This window comes from Desmodus rotundus, chromosome 2 (assembly GCF_022682495.2).
Source record: "Desmodus rotundus isolate HL8 chromosome 2, HLdesRot8A.1, whole genome shotgun sequence".
NCBI lineage: Eukaryota > Metazoa > Chordata > Mammalia > Chiroptera > Phyllostomidae > Desmodus > Desmodus rotundus.
Window position 1 is genome coordinate 8,475,782 of NC_071388.1, and position 19,590 is coordinate 8,495,371.

General features: G+C 55.2%; 1 protein-coding gene across 2 annotated transcripts in view; it reads left to right on the forward strand.

Annotated features, from left to right (window-relative positions):
* The window catches only part of SLC37A1 (solute carrier family 37 member 1), a 47,840-nt gene extending 28,545 nt beyond the window's left edge, over nt 1–19,295 (forward strand). For both annotated transcript variants that reach the window (XM_045196127.3, XM_024561926.4), the window contains 10 exons: nt 2,516–2,647; nt 3,516–3,606; nt 4,787–4,849; nt 5,344–5,429; nt 6,401–6,449; nt 7,538–7,611; nt 10,295–10,373; nt 16,061–16,158; nt 17,883–17,947; nt 18,377–19,295. In XM_045196127.3, coding sequence (XP_045052062.2) covers nt 2,516–2,647; nt 3,516–3,606; nt 4,787–4,849; nt 5,344–5,429; nt 6,401–6,449; nt 7,538–7,611; nt 10,295–10,373; nt 16,061–16,158; nt 17,883–17,947; nt 18,377–18,392 — 753 coding nt within the window. In that variant the 3' untranslated portion in view covers nt 18,393–19,295. The remainder of the gene's footprint in view (nt 1–2,515; nt 2,648–3,515; nt 3,607–4,786; nt 4,850–5,343; nt 5,430–6,400; nt 6,450–7,537; nt 7,612–10,294; nt 10,374–16,060; nt 16,159–17,882; nt 17,948–18,376) is intronic.
* The last annotated feature ends 295 nt before the right edge of the window (nt 19,296–19,590 follow it).

The following is a 19,590-nucleotide window of genomic DNA, read 5'->3' on the forward strand; positions in this document are numbered from 1 at the left end:
GCTTTCTCTGTGTGCCAGGCGTAGCTCTCAGCGACTTACCGAGGAGATGCAGGAGGAGAAAGGCTGGGCGAGGGGGAAATAGAACAGATGCCGAGAAAGGGGCTCTGGCATCACCCAGCCACGTGGTGGACCCTCTTCCAGACCTCGTGGGTTTTATGATGATTATCTTGGGGGTGGTAGAAATTTGTCATTCATGTAGCCATGTGACTGTGTTACCCTGGCTTCTCAGAGGATCTTTTGATTGGCTGTGACTCAACAAACACGGAATGAACACCAAGTGCATGTTTTACTGCTAAGGGTGATTCCACCTTCGGTGCAGCAGTGACCCACGACTCCCCTGGGGGGATGGATGGCTTCCTCTCAGTGCAGACACAGCTGGGGGGCCCAGGGAGCAGCCGTCACTACCTGCTGTGGTCTCCACAGCACGGAGCCCTCTCACACTCTCAGTGTCAGCCTGAGAGCTGGTGCGTGGCCGGAGAAGCCCCGGCGCCGCGAGGGCTCCGCTCGCCCCGTCAGAGAGCCCTGGGTGTTCTGGGCCCGCAGTGTCCTGTGTCTGACCACAGATGGCTCTTTATGAGTTCTGCCAGGAGGAGGCGGACGGGCTCCCTGGTCTGTTTTAGGAAACTCGCTATGACCTCACACTTTCCCGTCTCCTTCAGACCCTAAGAATGACTGGAGTTCGGTGGCTGGGGCCCCCAGACTGTGTGTAAAAGACGAGTGGGTGTGGGTGGCAGGCCTGCTCTCTATAGAGACGAGCCTTCCCTCTGATGTCTGTTGGGCGGCTCCTCACTGCACACAGAGCGGAAAGCTGGCCTCGGGCTTTGGGCCAGCCCAGCAGTCCCTGAAGCACGTACAGAAAAGGGGGAAGGCCCAGAGAAGGGGGGGACCCGGGAGGGTCATCAGCTAGGCTCCTGTGCCCGACCTGCAGGGACTGCTCTCTGAGTCAGGGGCTGTTCTCCTGACTAAACTGAGTCTTTCCCCCTTTTTTTTCCTCTTTACCTGGCTGCATCCTGCCCCCTGGTCCACCTGCTCAATGTGTTTTTCAACATCTGTGGAGTTTGCGGTTCTCAGCCGGGACCGCTGTCACTGGTGCAGGTGCGGCCTGCACACCTGGGCTGCTCAAAGCCCCAGCAGGTCCCCGGACTCAGCCAGGGTGGAGAACTGTTGACTCAGTCTCCGAAACCGGCCTGCTGGCATCGCTGATGAGAGGAAAGGTCACTCCCTGGCTCGGATGGTAGCTCGTCGTCTTTCATGCTCGTGAGGAGCTGGCGTCAGGAAGACAGCGTGCTTCCACACAGGGGTCTGTCCTCTGCGTGCGGACACTGCAGAACACACAGCAGATGTGAACATGTTTGCCCAGAGGCCAGCCCTCAGCACCCCATCCTGGCAGGGAGCCAGCTTCCGGCTTCCCGGGATGGGGTCCCGCTGCCCAAGCCTGAGGGGCTGGCGCTGAGCGCATGTTGCCTGCCGGTGCTGTCACCTGCCACCTGGCTTTCCAGGTTCCGTCTTTCACTGGGACAGAATTCTGAACGTCCAGTGACGGATGTGGCAGTGCATCATCGTTTTCTTTCTTGTTAATTAACTGCATTTCGAATCCCACTGGCATGGGCTGTACTGAGATGAATATAACACCAGCTGTTTGGTTTTGTGGCAAGCCTGAGATGCAGAGGAACACTTTTTAAGGCCGTGAGCTTTGTAGTCTGTCCCGAGGAGCAGACGTGGATCGTCTCGCTCTGACTTGGACCCCGCCTCATGTTGCGGACTGCTGTGTTTCTGCTTCGAGAATGCAAATCTGTCCTCTGGGAATGTCCAAAATCAGAATTGTAAAAATGCAGAATCGGTTTATGAACTTTAAAATAATGTGCTTCTGCTAATGTATGTCCATTGTGAGTTCCCTTGGAAAATACAGGATGATGAAGAATTTATTGACATTTTCATAAAAATTCCATGCAATTCCATCACTTGGCGATAACCACTGCCATTTCGGAATTTAGTTTCTTCCTATAAATACATTCTCTAGTTACCTAGTTACGTGTGTATGTAGTCAAACATATAAATATATTGAATACATTATACACATATATATTCCTTGAGATCATGGTGAAAATGCAGTTTTGAGTGATATTTTATCATTTAATATGTCATAAACATTTTTCCACATCATTAAAATCTACAATTTTATTTACAACTGCGAGATATATTATTAATATGGGTGGACTTGACCACAAAATTGTGAGACATTCATTTCATTGTACAAGTAGTTTTTTATTGTTCAAATTATTTTTCACAAACAGGTCCCTAGAATTGCTGGGTCAAGGGTTTTGCATGTTCAGTTAGCATTTCCCAAAAACATGGGAGAGCTCATGATTATGAGGTGACCGTGGTGAGCATGTTCTCCAAGGTGTCCCCACGACTTTCTGTGGGGCACCCAGTTGTCAGGAATTCTGGCTCGGCTCCACCAGATGGGCTGGTGACCTCTCCTGCTCTTTTGTCTTTTCATGGGACTCCTCTCCAGGACCCGGAGACACAGTGCTTGCTGCTGTCAGATGGGAAGCGCGCTGTCCGTCAAAACCACGTGGTCCTCCTCCCCGCTGACGGCGGGAGCAGCATGGCCGCCATCAGTTTCACAGGGGCCTTGAAAATCCCCGTGAGTACTTGTGGCTGGGGAGAGTTTCCGCAAGGGGCATTTGTGCGCACCGTGCAAAGAAACAGGCCTGTTGATAACTGAGCTAGCGTGGTGAGCGTGCAGTGAGTCACACGAGCATCCTCACACCGCATCCCTGTGAAGACGCGCACTCCTGCCATTTCAGCACCACTTACACCGGCCAGGTGTCACATCTTCCCCCCGCTGCAGTGGGGGTCCCGTGCACACACAGCGTGGGCAGTGGGAGCACTTTGGTACCCCCGTGTGATCCGACTTCTCACGCAGATTTCCCAGGTGGTATCGGGATTTGTCCTCTCACGAGTGCCGGCTCTTTCTAAAAGGGGACCTGACGTGCACCACAAGCAGGCGCTTCACAGTGGCCACCTAACTCCTCCTCCTCAAGAGCGGCATTTCTCACGGGGTGTTTTCCCAGTTCCCACCATTTGTTTGCCTGATCTCCTACAGACTGGGCAGAATTGCTGGTTCTGTGTGTTTCCGGTCACTGTGTAACTCACGGTGTTTTGGGTTTCAGGGGAGAAAGAAACAGCCGTTAAATACTCAGAAACTAGGTGGCTCTCGTCCACGTCCTGCACTCCTTCAGCAGCTAAGGTTTCAGAGCTATGTGGTGTGAGCATCACATTAGTGGGTATTTTTACCAACTGAGCTGTCGTAAAGACGTGGGTGTCCGTCTGAAAGGGGAGCCGTGTGCTGTACGAGCCTGCCGGGCAGTTGTCCTGTGATCCCGCCTTCTAGGTTGCACTGTGACCAGAGCCATGGGTACCTTATGGAAGTCAGGGAATCTGCCATTCTGCTGCACACTTAAATGAACCATGAGTACACCTTCCGGCTAAGCAGCCTCTCCCTCTCTCAGGGTGTGGTCGAGTTCTCCCTGTGTCTGCTCTTCGCAAAGCTGGTCAGCTACACTTTCCTCTTCTGGCTTCCCCTCTACATCACAAATGTCGGTGAGTACTTGGTGCTGGAAGCACAGGTGTTGGGTTCCTCGCAGCAGCTGTGATCGGAGTTCCCTTGACCTGCGGGTGCCACAGACGTGGGAAGAAGAAGAGACATGCATGATGCGTGATGATGTGAATCCAGCCACACGATTGGTGGAAATGTACAAAGAGGGAATTGGGTCGGGCACATTTTGTTGCCACAGTAATAACCTTGACAGGGTTAAAGGGATGACATGTTCCACCCCAGCCGTGGCTGCCAGCTCCATGCGGCTCTTCCTGCTCTGGGGCAGCCTGCACTAAAATCTAGGCGCCACCGCAGGTGAGCAGGAATAGAGGCTCTGGGGGGCTGAGCTAATAAACGCTTCATGACCTGACCTGGAAATGGGTTCCTGGGGAGGAACTCTAATTTGAAGGAAGAACGGACACTTTGTCTTATTTCCAAAGCCCAGCATGGCTGAAGCTATGGGTTGCGACCGCCCACGCCAGCTCCGTAGCAGTGTGCACGCCCTGCACTGCGTGTGGGACTGCATCAGGAAAGACAAGGGGAGGGTCCAGAAGTTCTCGAGCAAGGGATCCTTGAGTCCAGGGGTGGTAACCTCAGCTCAAAGGGGAGGGAGACGGTCAAGACGGGAGATGGTCAAAGAGGACCCTGAGCTTCTGCCTGTCCCCCGACCTGCAGGCTCTGGTGAATGGGACAGACAGGTGACCTGTGGGACGCGGGTCGGCAGAGGGCAGACCCCGTGTTCCCAGCAGCATCCCAGGGACCAGCAGAGGCGGACAGGAGCCCGAGGCAGGAAGGCTGAGTCTGTCAGGGATGGAGGCTGAGGAGACAGGGGACTGGCATGTTTGCAGGGCCAAGGACTGTGGGAGGGCGGGGGACAAGGCCATAGGGAGCTCTGGGCAGTAGGTTCCCTCCCTGCCTGGCAACCCCGCCTCCGTCCTGTGCTGCATGTAATGCTGGCCCCACGGAACCAGAGCAGGGTCACTAATTAGACTCAGCAGGACTAACCCTCGCTTCTGGGGTGAGAGTGTTTAGTTGTCATCTTCTCTGCATGTCCACCCACCGGGGGGCTGCTTGATTTCTTTTACTCTGAGTTAACTAATTGCTGCTTGCTGTAAATCATGCTTATGAAACAGAAGGAGGTGACATGGGCATCTCCTCTCAGAGACACTCCTGTCGTCCGAACAGATCACCTGGATGCCCAGAAGGCGGGGGAGCTGTCCACCCTGTTCGACGTGGGCGGGATCTTCGGTGAGTCCGTCACCACCAGCTCTGCTGCTGTAGAAATGCGTGTGAACACCCGCGGCCTGGGGTCTCTTAGAGTGGACTTGCTACTGGGAGGACATGTGTCCCCCAGGGTGTATCGTCTGAGTGGACGTGTCCCCTCCTGTGTCCTGGGCCCTGACTCTGAACGTGACCTGGCGCTCTGTCAGGTGCACACAGTGGGTGGCAGACTGGTGCTGTGGGTGCCCTAACAGGTGAAGGGGCTCTGGGGCCGACCTAAAACCAGACCCCACGATGCCCTCGCTGTCTCCCTGAGAGGTGCCCTCCGGGTCACTCACATCTGACCACGAGCACACAGGCCTGTCCAGAGGCCGGCATTGCTGAGGCGGCTTCCTGCTAACGTGAAAGGGGACTTGGGAGAGGACATCACTGTCTTCTTGCTGCTGTACCTGTATCTGCTTCCCTCCAGGGGCCCTGCCCAGGGAGGGAAGCACCTCAGAACCCGCCCCTCCGCTTTGCAGGTGGGATCCTGGCAGGCGTCGTCTCTGACCGACTGAAGAAGAGGGCCTCCACCTGCGGGCTGATGCTGCTGCTCGCCGCCCCAACGGTGAGTCTGTCCCCACCACCTCTGCCTCTGGAAACAGTGCCCCCCACCACCACCACCATCCTCCCCACCAGCACTCGCTCTCCGGTCTGGCCCAGGCTCACTCCGTGCATGCTTCTTGGTTTCTGGGGACTAACCATCACCTCACAACCTCCCTTGGCAAACCTGTGGGCCTGCAGAGCCCCCAGGCCCTCCTCGGCCCAGACTCCCCCACCCCACTGCACAGCAGGGCCCTCCCCCCTGCCTCCCCTAGACTCCCACCAATACTTAGGACCCCCGGGGCTGACCCCACCCCACATTCACAGCTGGGTCTCTACTGCCCTTGAGTGTTCAGTAGTATGTGGCTTTGGGCAGGTGACTCTCCCTCTCTGTGACTCAGCTGCTCGTCTGCAGAATGAGGTGACAGCAGCCCCTCCCACTGCCAATGCGAGGCTCAGGTGAAACGCCATTTCGTTACTGTTTTTACTGCAATACTACGTATAATACTGTTACTCAGCAACTTGCATGGTGATTATTTGGCCATCGGCCACTCCACCGGGCTGTGATTGTCCCCAGAATAAGCCTAGTTTTCAGTCATCTTGGAGTGGTGGACACTGGCCCACACAGACACCCAAAGAATTTTTACTAAAGAACTGACTGTGTGTGTCTCCCCACCACCGCCCCCTGCCCCAGACTCCCGCTCCCCAGGCGCAGCCATTGGGACAGACACCCTGAGGGGGAGACGGTTAGACTGACAGAGAACTGCCCCGAACCTGTCCTTCTGCCCCAGGAACTCAGAGAGGGAGGTGCCCAGGGTCCCCAGCTCAGCTAGTGCCCACAGGACCCACATGTCTGGGACAAGACCAGTGGCTTCTGTCTCAGGGCTGTCTCCCAGCTGGGTGGCTGGCTGAGCGCCACCTGCTTGGTGACTCCCGAGTAGTCTCTCAGCTGCGCATAGCAAACCATTGCCGTCACCCTGTTTTACCCGTTCACAGCTCTACGTGTTCTCCACCATCAGCAAAATGGGCCTGGAAGCCACTGTAGGTGAGTCCCCAGGCTTTGCCTGTCTTTCACACATGTTTTTGACCAGACAGCTTGGTGAACTGAAATGAAAAATTAACTAAGGAACATTTAGCTCGTGTGACAAGCATATGGTGTGGCTAAAGTAGTCCCCGTGTCCCTCTTTGGGTGGGGCCTTTGGGAGAGGCCTCCTGCTTCCAGGCACAAGGCCTGGCCATCTGCAGGTTTACGAGCAAGCCTGAGAAGGTGCCGGCCACCTGGCCTGGGGCAGTGATAGGCCTTGAGTGCCCAGTGGCAAGGAATCACTCCCAGAATCCAGATGCCACCCAGGAGGCAGCAGGCTGCACCCCCGGCAGGTGAGGGTGGGTCAGGCTCCCAGCCCATCCTCCCAGCTGGCTGCTGTTGGCGGCCATTCAGGGGCAGTTGTGTAACACTGGAGGACTATTTTTAACTTAGGCCTCTGACACCGAGAAATACTGTTTCCGTCCTGACAAGCCAGCAGTGGGGATCAGAGGGGATGCAGGCCAGGTGGGATCCTGCTGAAAGTTCCCCGGAAGGCAGGTTGCTGATGGGGCTGGGGGTATATCATGGACCCCGGGCCCCAAAGCCGCTGCACAGGAGACTATGAACTAGAGGACGGTCTAGGAAAGTAGCTGCATTTCAGAACTAGGCACCGCTGTCCTGCCTTGGGGACGCTGCTGTGCTAGGCGGTCCCTCGAAGTCGTAGAGTGGAAGTCCCTTCCGCTGCAGATAAAGCTGCGGCTGCTGGCAGCCGACCCAGACGACAAGGAGCACCTGCCACCCCGGGTCACACGTGTGCTTACACACCAGGTTCTCCCCCCTCGGTGTGTCAGCAGCTGCTGTCCATTGAGGGGGAGGCGTGCAGTTCCGGACTGTGACTGGGCTTGTAGGGACGTCTCGGGGCAAGTCTCAAGGAAGATGCTTGTGACAGTGGCCCTGGTAGCCCCACAGGGTGTGGGGCCATCTTCCCAGCATCCCACTGGGGCCAGGGCCCACTTGTGATACGAGGGTACCCACCTAGGGGCTTGCTGAGATGGTGGAGGCTCTCCCTGTGGTGCACCCTAAACACCCCTGATTTCCGGTTCCCACAGCCATGCTGCTGCTCAGCGGGGCCCTGGTCAGTGGGCCCTACGCGCTGATCACCACCGCCGTCTCTGCTGACCTGGTGAGTGGCCACGCGGCTCAGCACAAAGCTGGCGGGGGGGCCAGGGTGGGGGCAAGTGCTGTAGTGGTGATTGTCACCTCCATTCGTGACAATGATGGTCTCTATTAGTGTGGCGGTATGATTACAGAAGCCCCGATTTTGAAGGTGAGCAGTATCTGTCCTTCTAAGAATTTTCTAAGCAAGTAGGAGAGATGGAAGTCCCTGTTCTACAAACAGGAGGCTGCGGTGAGAGGGAGGAGCCCGTCTGAGGCCAGGGCTCTGGCTCGCCCCTCTGTGCTGCCCCCGCAGGCCCTGGAGGCTTGTGACTGAGCCCCCCAGAGCCCGGCCTGGGGCCTCGGCGGAGTGATGTCGGCTCCTTCCCTGCACCCAGGGCACTCTGGGTGCCCACTCTGCCCGACCCTCTGCTGGTGTGGGGACTGCAGGCGAGCCAGACGGGGTCCCAGCCCTGGGAGGGCCTGTTCCAGAGAGGACACTGCCCTGGTAAAGAAATAGTCACTGTGCAGGACAGTAAGTGTCCACACTGTGATGGCAGGAACCTCCCTCAGCCTTGGGGTCCACCGGGACTGCTGACCCTTCTTCCTGGAGGAAGGGGCTGCTGACAAGGGGCCAGGTGACTCCCGACCATAGGGACCCCGGTTCAACCCCAGAGGAGGCAGGCCCTTCTCAGCTACCTGACCCAGAGGACAAACACAATGGCAGTCACATGCGGACACCTGGAGGAGGTGTAGCACGAAATACAAAATCCCCGATTAAAAGCAGTTTCCACAGATAAATGGAGAGAGGCGATGTCTCCCACACAGAGGAATTTGTGCAGACACCTGCCCTCCAGGAGGGGGGTGAACTCTTCTTGGAGGTGGGCTGCGCATGCCACCTCCTTTCACAGAGGATGGTGTTGGAGGGGGAGAGGAACATCACTCAGAGAAACCAGACAGACCCGGCCTCTGCCAGCCGGTCAAGGTCAGTGCCAACAGTGAGGAGGCACATTCGTATACATGCCCTTGTTAGGAAGTGCCGAAAGCGGCCCCTCACGTCTGCAGTCTCCCTCCCAATACCTGACTATGCTCAGCCTGTCGAGGGCATTGGTGACAAGGGGACTCTGGGCAGATGTCGCAGCCTAGCGGACCGAAGGAGACATGTGAATGTCCAGTGGTTTCCTGGATGAGATCCTGGGCAGAAAGAGATGAGGTTGAATGTTAGATTAAAAAACCAATTACATCTGAACAAAGCATAGATTTTAGTTAGTAACACATCAACGTTGGATGGTTAATTACAACAAATGTAGCCTAACAGTGAAAGATAATGACACAGGGCAGCCAGCAGCACTGGGCATTGTCTGCAGATTTTCTGTGAATCTAGGACTACTCTACCACTGAAAGGCCCCCGGAAGTTTATGCTCGTGGGCAGGGTGGCCAGGCTCCTCCACCCTCTGGGTCCTGAGCCCCTAGGACCTCCCTGCTGGCTCCAGCTGGCTCTTCTCTTCGCACCACTCCAGTCCTCCTAACATGGGACCCAGAAGCCACAGCAGGCCCATCCACCTGCAGTCCTCAGGTCGGCCTTGAGACCCCAGATGTGCTTCTGCCTGTGCTCAGCCCCCTGCAGGCAACCAGCCGCTCTCGCTCCCTGTCCTCAGCCCCACAGGGCACCGGGGTCCCTGTGTCCATGGTCAGCAGGGAGAGGCAGAGTCCAGAGGTCCTGGGAGCTGGCTCTCTCGTCTTCGTCTGCACTGGGTCGCCCACCTGCAGCACGCTGTTGTGTTGAGGGAGTGCTCCTCAGACGACCTCTGTGAAGCACGTCCATGCTCCTGTCTGCGTGAGCAGAGAAGATTCCAGAAGGGTGCACACCAGACCCAGAGCCATGGTCTGCCCCATGAGATCAGGGGGCAGAGAAGGGACTTTCAGTTCCTTCCCAGACTCCAGAAAATGCAGGTTATGGGTGGTTACCCCTGTGTGTGTACGCTTTACTTTGTACGTGTGTACGCGTACACGCTCACTGGTTTTTAAGAGCTCTGGTTTATTTTTGTCCTTTCAGCTTTCTAGGCATTGTGTTTCCTGATTTCTTTCCTTTTACTGTCCTCAGTTTGTGCTTCTTCCCCACCCCGCCCCCACCTTATATGTGTGGAGTTTTGCAAAGCAGAGCTCCTACTGGTTTGTCATCTGGGACTTGTGTCCCCTACATGGGTCTCGTGGGTCCTGCCTTCTTCCTAACTGCACCCCCCTCCGGCATTTGTCACTAATTAGGTTTTTAGATACTGCAGAGCCACCTAAGTGTCAGAGAAAGCCCCTAGCAGAAACGTGGAGGTGGACCTTCATGCTGTCCTGGCTTAGGGACAGCGGACACATGTCCTTCATCCTCTTATATTCCTCGGTGGCTGGGTGGTGCCTCAGTGAAGACGACTATTGTGCTGAGTATTTATTTATTTGGAGAGAATTCGAAGAGTCCTTTGAGCTAGAATATGTTTGAACAAGTATTTCTGATGATTTCTGACTCTTAAAAACCCCGGAAATTTTGCCTGCCATTCCCGGGAAAGTTTGGGTGGGAGCAGACTTTGTTTCCCATGGGAGACACCCCATGTTCTGAATTGCTGTGCAGAGGTGCGCATGTAGATTGTCCTGTGGGGGGCGTGCCTTTCTCTTTCCCTCTGACGTTGCTGGGACAGGCCTCACACTTGACCTTCCTTCTCCAGGGGACGCACAAAAGCCTGAAGGGAAACTCCCACGCCCTCGCCACCGTGACCGCCATCATTGACGGAACTGGGTCTGTAGGTACGTGGAAACTTTTAGCTCTCAAAGTTAATTGTGGTCCCCGGGGAACCACATGGTCACATTCTAATTAACAGAAATGATAATTCCAATTGCTTTGGTGATATTAGGGTCCACTGGCCTTCTTAAAATATGAACAGGTCAAAAGCGCGTGCAAACCCAGGGGACATGGGTGTGTCGCACTGTCTGTCCTCTTTGGTTGGATGGTTCCAGAGACAACATGGCCATGTGGCAGATTGGAATTGGTTTGTGTCAAAGCCGTCAGTTGCAAACTATGGCCAGGCCCATGGCCCAGCGGTCCAGTGACTCTTTATCACTCTCATCTCCAGGACAGAATCTTATTCAGATGCGAATGACAGGCTCTGACTGGTGTGGCTCCGTCGGTCGGTCAAGCATTGTCCCATAAACCCAAAGGTCATGGGTTTGATTCCCCATCAGGGCACCTGCCTGGGCTGCAGGTTCAGTCCCAGTCAGGGCGCATGGGGGAGGCAACCGATGGATGTTTCTCTCTCACACCAGTGTTTCTCTACCTTTCTTTTTTCCCCCTCTCTTCCTCCCTCTCTAAAATCAATAAGCAAGCGTGTCCTCGGGTGAGGATTTAAAAAAGTGTAAATGACAGGAAAACTAGTGGGTCCCGAAGCACACCAGATTCTGGGCGGTGGCAGCATCGTTGAGGTTCTCGGAGAGAATTCAATATTATATTCCGAAGGGCAGAAAGGCGGTAAAATTTGAAACTCACCCTCAGAGAGGGGCAGGTGGGAGCTGGTAAAACGCCAGCCCGATCAGAAGTCTGGTGGCAACGGGCAGTGTCCTTGACCTCTCTCAAGGTTTTACGTACACCGTGACCACTCCCTGCTGGAGGTCCTGGAACCAGCTGTGCAGGCCCTTGACCGCCCACTGTTCGGAAGCTCAGGCACAAGCTTTTGTTGTTCCCCAAATCACAGCAGCCCCGTTTCTGTTTTCGTCTTTGGCTCCTTCATTTTGCTGGTTCCAGGGGTGACTTTGAATTTGCTGGATGGTGTTCGTGGTCACCTCTGATGTTTATTTTATTTTATTATTTTTTTTTTGAATTTTATTTACTTATTTTTAGAGAGAGGAAGGGAAGGAGAAAGAGAGAGAAGCACTGATATGCAAGACAAACATGGATTGGCTGCCTCTCGCACACACAGATGCCCTGGCCAGGAATAGAACTGGCGACCCCTTGGTTTGCAGGCTGGCGCTCACTCCACTGACCCACACCAACCAGCCAGGGCTCTGATGTTTGTTTTAAAGTGAGACCATTCCCTTTGTGGGGGGCCCTCTTGGGGCGTGCAGACATGTCTACAAAAAGGGAGGTGGGTGCTCTGCCCCACAGCACCTGTGGGGCAGCAGACACCCCTGTGTGGAGCAGGCCCACTGTCTCCCCAGCCCACGGGAGCTTCCCACACCTGGAAGCCACACGCTTGGTCGAAGTCAGGGCTCCTGGGCTGAGCTCCGCTCCAGTGGACTGGGACTGGGCACCACCTGCTTTCTGCCTCCTGTTTGTCCGCAGAGGCCTTTGTGAGCCAGCCCAGCTTCCCTGTAAACCCCGCTGTTAGAGCTAGTCAGAGCTTAGCTAGCAGCCCTGGTTGCTGCTGGAAAGCAAAAGACGGAGACTTCAGAAAGAGGGGAAGTATGACTTAGGTGAGAAACACATTTTCCTTCATATTCTCAAAACCAGAGGGAAGCAGCAGCACCTGTCTAAGGTGGTGGGGGGAGGGGTCGCTGCATCTGTAGCTGGGCCACAGCTCTGAACGCCCTTCCCCCTCGGAGGACGGCAGGGGCACTTGGACCATGGCCGGCCCCTTTGCTGACCTGCAGTACGTGCTGACGTGGTGAACGGTCACACCCATACCAGGAGGTCTGGCAGGGACCCAGACTCCCAGGCTTTGCCAGCTCCAGTGCACTGGGCCCAAGGGCACGGTTGTCATGGAAACAGAGCACGCTTGCCCACCACTGCGACTCCGTCATTATTTCTCTCTAGAAGTGCTGCCCAACTAGACAGAAGCAGAAAAGGGCTCGAGGGGAAATGCACACTGTTCAGCACAACTGCCCACAAGACAGTTTACCGGTGACTTTATTAAATGTTGTGACTACCGGTTTCAATGGAGGCAAAGCGTCACTGATCGTAAGGGAGTCGGTGCCTCGTCAGGATCCACAGACTCACGTGGCCCTAGTGATGCCAGTTCATCGGCTCTGTGCGGTCAGTGCTGGACTTGCATCCCCATGGACACGAGGCACGTCACCTGTGTTTCAGGCAGAACAATTAAGTGGAGCCCTGAATTCATCCAAGTTAATTTTTGTGTTATCCAAGCAAAACATACTATAACTTGAGAAGCCAGATAGGCTTACAAGCATATTGTTCTGCAAATGACAGTCCCTTGCCCCTGTCCCCTTAGTCCCCCTTTCTAGAAGCAGCTGCTTCCAGCTGTCCTTCCCCATCTTGTGTATGCATGCCCAGGTTTCTCGATGCATCCATTCATGACCAGGACAGTCGCTGTCCTGGGGAAGTGGGGTAGGGGGAGGGGCGGGGAGCGGGCCCTGTCCGCCCCCACGTGCCCTTTCCTCATCCTCGTCAGTTACCCAGTTATGTTCATATTGGTCACTCTTGAGCCCAGAAAATCTTTTAACTTATGCATCCTAACATGTAAATTTTTGTTTTTCTCCAAACTACCAAATGCCTCATTTTTCCTCATGTTTAAGTTTCTGTCGCAGTTGTCCCCGTGTTCACTGTCACCCTCAGACCCTCTCTGTGTGCCCCCTTCCACTCCGTCAGCCCTCGTGGGCCCTCCATGGCCACGAGTCCCACTTCCCTGCTCCCGCCCCAAGTGTCGGAGCTGCTTTCCCCACCTCCCAGAATCCCTTTCTCTCTTGCCCACGTTGGGCCCTTGTTTTCCAGATCCCGTATTTACAGCTTCTTATTGGGGAAGATGTCTTCTAGTCGCTTCTGAGCAGTAGTGGTTTTGATCTTGAAAACTGGAAAGACCAGTGTCTGAATTCTGCTGTCACTTGGTGGACGGTTTGTTGCCACAGAATTTAAGACTGAAAGTCGTTTGTCTTCCGCTTTCCCTCGTCGCACAGAGAAGTCCACTGCGGTCGTTAGCCCAGGCCTTCACTCTGACCCTCGTTTACCCTTGGACACCTCGGGGCTCACATCTTCCTTTACTTCTTGGGCCTTTCTTCACCCCCGGGGCCCTGGGTACCTGGGGACCCGCTCAGTCTGTCCACACCTGTCCTCCTCTCCGGGAAAATGGGCTCTATTTTACTTGTTAAGTTTGTTTCTACTATTTTCTATGTATTTTCTTTCTGGAAAACATATTCAGATGTTTAACTTTCTGGATTAATCCTTCAATTTTCTTTCCTTTCTTTTTTCCTTCCTACCTGTACCTTCGGTTTTTTTCTTCTGCTTTCTCAGAGATGTTCTTGACCTTCCAGCCTCTGCACTGAGCTTTGTACTTCGGCTCTCACAACTCTAACGCTTGTGGGTTTGTCCACACGTTTAGCGCGTGCTCTTCCACTTCCAGCCACCATGTGTTAGACCGGGTCATGTGACATTGCCGATGCTGGCTCGGCGTTCAGGCACAAGAGCAGGGGTTCCCGGGTTCGACCTGATGGTCTCATAGTCTCTAGGGTATTATGACTTGCCGGGCATTTTCTTCTCCCCAGTTTGTCTGTTTCCTGTGAGTTCCCTCCCTCCCGGTTCATTTGCTTTGGTTGAGCTTCCTCAGATACAGGCCATCTCGGCCAGCCCTCCACATGTTCATACTGAAGGATGAGCCACTAGGCACCTGTCAGAAGCCCCTCCCCATGGGAGGGCATGCCAGCTGCTGCTCTTCACAGTAGTGGGGTCGCCTGGAGTCTGGGGAAGGCATCCCCAGTGCCCACGGTGGGGTGCGGGCCTAGCTGCCAGCATCTGCCATGTTATGTGGGAGGGCAGCGGTGGCCTGGTGGAAGCTGGCGGCCTTCCCCGGGTTCCCCTGTGCTCAGCAGCTGCTGCATCCTTGCTCTACCCTGGCCAGTGCCTCTGGTGCAAGTTCTCCAAAGGCTAAGCTGCTGCTCTCCTGCAGGGGTCGGGGGCAGGAGAGGTGTCCGTGAAGTAGTGACATTGGAGGAAAAACCTGGGATCAGAGGGGAGCAGAGGGACATAGCGAATAGTGCTTTGTACAAGATCGAAGCCAGCTCCCGTCTTCCTCCCCTGCCACCCTCCCCGCCTCCTGCTCTGGGATGGGCCTGGCTCTGAGCAGGGGGACCCTGGCCAGCTTCCTCCAGGCAAGGAAAGTAGCGCCTGTGTCTGTTGTCACACCCTATAAAGTCCGTCCTCCAGAGATGGGCTTAGTCTTCTCCCATCTGCCCCTCTCTTCATGGGTTTATAATTTTTATTTTAAAGATTTTTTTTAATTTTATTTTTAGACTGAGAGGAAAGGAGGGAGAAAGAGAGAGAGAGAAACATCAGTGTGTGGTTGCCTCTAGAGCACCCCCGCTGGGGACCCAGCCCACAACCCAGGCACGTGCCCTGACTGGGAATTGAACCAGTCACCCTTTGGTTCACAGGCCAGCGCTTAATCCACTGAGCCACACCAGCCAGGGCTATGATTTTCTCAATTCAATTGCAGTCCGTTTTGTGGTGTTTGGGGAGGTGCAGAACAGTCTACTGTGTTTATTGGGAAGTTCTTCTGAGACTTAAAAGCAAACATGCAGTTGCTCTCGGTTTATAAAGGTAGTAAGTGCCCTTTGCACGCGCTCAGCAGAGGGTCAGTGCATAAGCTATGAGGGGGAGGGAGCCTCATCGCCCCCGTCTCCGAGATCAAACCTCAGTTCATGGCCTGGTGTGGACATTCCACACTTCTCTGCACGCCGAACAGTACACCTTCCACACACACGTCTCAACCCAGTCCAGTCTCCTGCAGGAAAATGAATCACCAGACCTCGGCAACAGACGTGCTCACACGGCTTTCAGCGTTTTGAGGAATATTTGCTTTCTTTTTTTTTTTTAATTTTGTCATAATTTTAGACTTAAGAAAAGTTGCAAACAAGTACAAAGAATTCGCACTGTGTTTGCCCTATCTCCCCCACTTTCTGACACACGCACACACGTTTATAACATGCATATGCACATACACGCACACTTATGGCTACATCTGCATTTTTTCCTGAACCACGGAAGAGTACCTCGCAGACATGCTGCCCCGCTCCAGGAACTGCGCAGTCGGTGTGTGCTCCCCGAGAACGAGGGGCTGCCCGACATAGCCAGTGCAGGGGGATGGGACTTGGGACGCTGCCGTCAACACAGGATTGGTGTCCGCAAACCTCACTCATGCTTCTCCAAGTAATAATATCGCTGTAGCGTGTGACTCAGGTTTCTTTGTGATAGCGTTTTAAGTGGGAGGATTAGATCAAAAGAATGAACATTTTAACGTCAATGCGTATTTTAGCTTCACTGCTAGAAAAAGGTTGTGCCAGTCACGCCCTCAGCAGTACCGACAGAGTGAAGCTTTTTACCCCTCGCCCGTCTGACGGGGGAGAATGAGACAGGACTGTTCTCACGGCTGTCGCTTAATTGTCAGTGAGGGTGCGAGTGCCATCCTGTGTGTCCGCTGGGCCTGGCTGCTTCCAGCGGTCGCGTCCCAGACGGCTCCTCCCGCAGCAACCTGCGCCCGCTTGCCTCGTTTCAGGAGCAGCCCTGGGCCCGTTGCTGGCTGGGCTCATCTCCCCGTCAGGGTGGAACAACGTCTTCTACATGCTTATGCTGGCAGATGCCTGTGCCTTACTGGTAAGTCACCTGGCTCCTTCCTGGCAGCCTTTCACGGGCGCCTCTGTGCTGTCAGCCAAACTCTGGTGATCCCGTTTTCCCTGGGCCCCTGCGGCTCTGCGGGGCAGACCCAACTTCCTACACTTCGCTGCCTGAGACCCTTCCTCTTTCTGGTTTAAGCCAAAGGCAGAAGCAAGTCATCTGCTGCGGGTAGTTGCAGGCAGGATGGCAGAGAGGCAATGCGCAGGAGCCCCAGCTTTGGATCCCGGCCCTGCTGCCTGGGGGACTGCCCATGGCGTGTGGTCCAAGCGGATGGCTGGGCTCTCACATGCATGGGCTGACCCTCACCAGTTCTTGCTGACATCCAGAGCTGGCAGGTCCCCTCCCTGTCAGGAATAGTGCACAGACCAGAACTTTGATCACATTTCAGGAGCTGATCTTTGTGCTTCAGAATCGCTGCTGCTGTTTATAGCTTGTCCCACACCCGCCTGTAACAGGCAGTGTCTTCCTGTTTTTCCTTTCTCGTAATGGTCTGCTTTTATAAGTACAAGCTGCTTCCTTCTAACACTTTTCACACTCGGGACTTGGTACAATTGATGTTGACAAGACACCAGCTTCACCTCAGCAGGCCATGCTGGCCGTGCTAGTAGCTGGAGATCAGGTTTCAAACTCACGCTGATCGACTTACCTGATGCAACTAATATCGCTGCCAGCCCTGCTCTTGGCACGGGCCGCACTCCCACCCACCGCACTCCCACCGTGATTGCAGAGCACTGCCCTGGGTCGAGCAAGGCAGCGGACCGCACCTTCCCTGTGGGGAGAGCCTCCCCCCTCCGGTCTGAGCTCACACTGCACATACAGGACTCTGAGCTCCGCCTTGAACCTTAAGCATCTAAGGAAATAAACGCCCGGCTGAGGCTCGGTCCTGCACAGCTGCGTGGGTTTCAAGTCACCCCTCAAAACCTCCTCCAGCCCCCACTGCCTTGGCCTCCGGGCACAGTGGTCCCTCCTGGGCGGGAGGGCACCCACTGCATCTAAGAAGTGGGGCCACCAGAACCAGGATGTCCCACAGGGGCCGTTTCAAAGCTCAGGGCACTTCCCATCAGGGGGCTGGGGACACCCTGGGGAAAGACCCGAGAAACACTTGCACAAAAAGTTACACGCGGGGTGGTGCTTAGTCATTCACCTGGACCAGTAAACTGGCTCTGAGCCCTTTCAGCAGAAAAGGACCATGAAGGGAAAGGGGTCGACTGAGGCGAAGGGCCAGCATCAGTTTGCCCGCCGACAGCAGCGGCAAGCCCGGGCCCACGGGATGAGGTGGTTCTAAGGACAGCTGCCTCAGCCTCCTGGGACCCGAGCCGTGCCCGCCCACCTGGCTTTCCGAGTCACCTGCGCAGCTCTGCAGTCCTCCCCTTGTGCCACCGTGGCTGGGGGTCACCTTGTCTTCATTCTCTTTTTCCGTTTGGATGTCTTATGATTGGACTCATTTCATTTTAAACATTCCTTGCACCCAAAGGTCATTCAGGCTAAAATCTGCCCTGATGGCCTTGTTTTCAGGAGCACAGCCCCCACAGTGACCCAGAGGGCTTTGTCAGCAGCAGCCCTGTGCTGGGGACAGGCCTCCGACTGGCTGTGTGGATGAGGCTGTAGTGGGGGCAGGGCTGGGCCTGCGCCGTGACTGCAGTGGCTGCCTGCACCTGGGGCCCCTGCCCTGACTCAGTGGCCTCATTTCTGTTTGGGTGCAGTTCCTTATCCGCCTCATACACAAGGAGCTGAGCTGCCCAGGATTAGCAACAGAGGACCAAGTTCCGTAAGTCCCCCACGGGCCCCTTCTCCCAGTAATTAAAGCAGCACAGCTTTGGAATGTCACTCTGGCTTATCTGCCTCCCACACCTGGCTGTCCCTCTAGGAAGGAGGACAACTCAGCAGCTTCCCTTTCGTGGCACATCTCGCTCACGCCCCCTTTTTTTCCTAATAAATACCTCTGGTGGGTATGATCCTGGTAATCTCTCCTTCCGATCTTCGAGAGAGACAGGGAGGGAAATTGCCTCCTTTGTTCCCATGAGGCTGGCTTTCTGACACAGGTGGCAGCTGGGAGCTCAGCCTGGTCTCCCCTATCTCCTGTGTCCTGCAGGCTGTGGGGTGGGGGAGGGGCAGGTGCGCAGGGCAGGAGTTGAGCATCTGCCCTCTGACCGCAGCTGTCGGTGTCGCCAGCTGCTGTCTCACCCTTTTCTCTCAGGTTTAAGGAACACTGACCACTCGGGTCCTGCGGAGGGAGGCTGGGCCTGTCCTTCACACGCTGTCTTTCAAGGGAAAGTTCCAATAAAGGATCCTGTGTTTGTGTTGAAAAGAGTGACTTACTCTTGCCTTTTGCACACGTACCTGGGAGAGACACAGAAGCCACCTTGAGAATTCCTGGGACTTTTTCAGACAAGCTGTGGTGTTGGGGACAGCGCTGAGGACGCGCTGCCCCCGGGGCTGCGCCCAGCTTGGGCAGCGGGCCCCTGGCCGGGGCTGCGGTGAGGCGCGCAGGTGCCGTGCACCTCTCAGGTATCGGCCGTAGAGTCCCAGAATGGGGTGAGTGCCACGCTGGCGGGAACTCCAATGACCCCGGGACATGCCATGTGGAAGACAGGGCACAGCAGCCAGCAAAGAGCCACCTCCCAGAGGACAAGAACCTGACAACCGGATCAGAAACCCACACAGAACCTAGACCCACCCCATCACCTAAAGACCCCGGCACTTCCTCCTGCTCTGTGCCCACCTGGAAACCACGGTGACAAGTGAGCAGCAACAAAGCTGTCCAAGCCTATGTGGGTCAGAGGCACCGGACACCAGCCCCAGAGCACCCAGGAGATTCCTGCTCTCCCAGCACCGAGGGCCAGGACGCTGCTGGTCCCCTGGGAGGGGTCGCCGGTCGTGGACATGTCCCCAGTGCAGAATTTGTTCCACTCCACGACGCACCAGACCTGGAACTTTGCGCTGTGCGGCCCCGAGCAATTTATTTATTGAGACGTGTGCTGCGCTGTGGAAGCCCAGCTACACACGTGGCGTTTGTTATTTATTAAAACCAACCGACCCCTGGTTCCGTGGCCACTGTTTTCTCGTTGTTGCCTAGGAAAATCCTTCTCTGCCCTTGGAAATAAATTTTTTTAAAAAAACTCTAGAGTGTTGATTGTCCCTGCTCCCATTTCCATTATTTTAGTAAAAGAAAACTTTTGCATAGAACTGTTTATTCTTGGTTTTCCCAGTTTTCTCGAGCGGAAACCATTTCCACTGGAGCAGGGCCCAGCCGCCTGAGCCCACTCAGGCCGGCGGCACCGGGACGCAGCCCGGAGCAAGCCCCTGTCCACACGGAGGCCAGAGGCCACACGTCCCCCAGACACAGGACGTACATCTTGTGAAGCATGGAGCGTCAGGCACATCCCGAGATTGTCGTCAAAGGGGAACTAT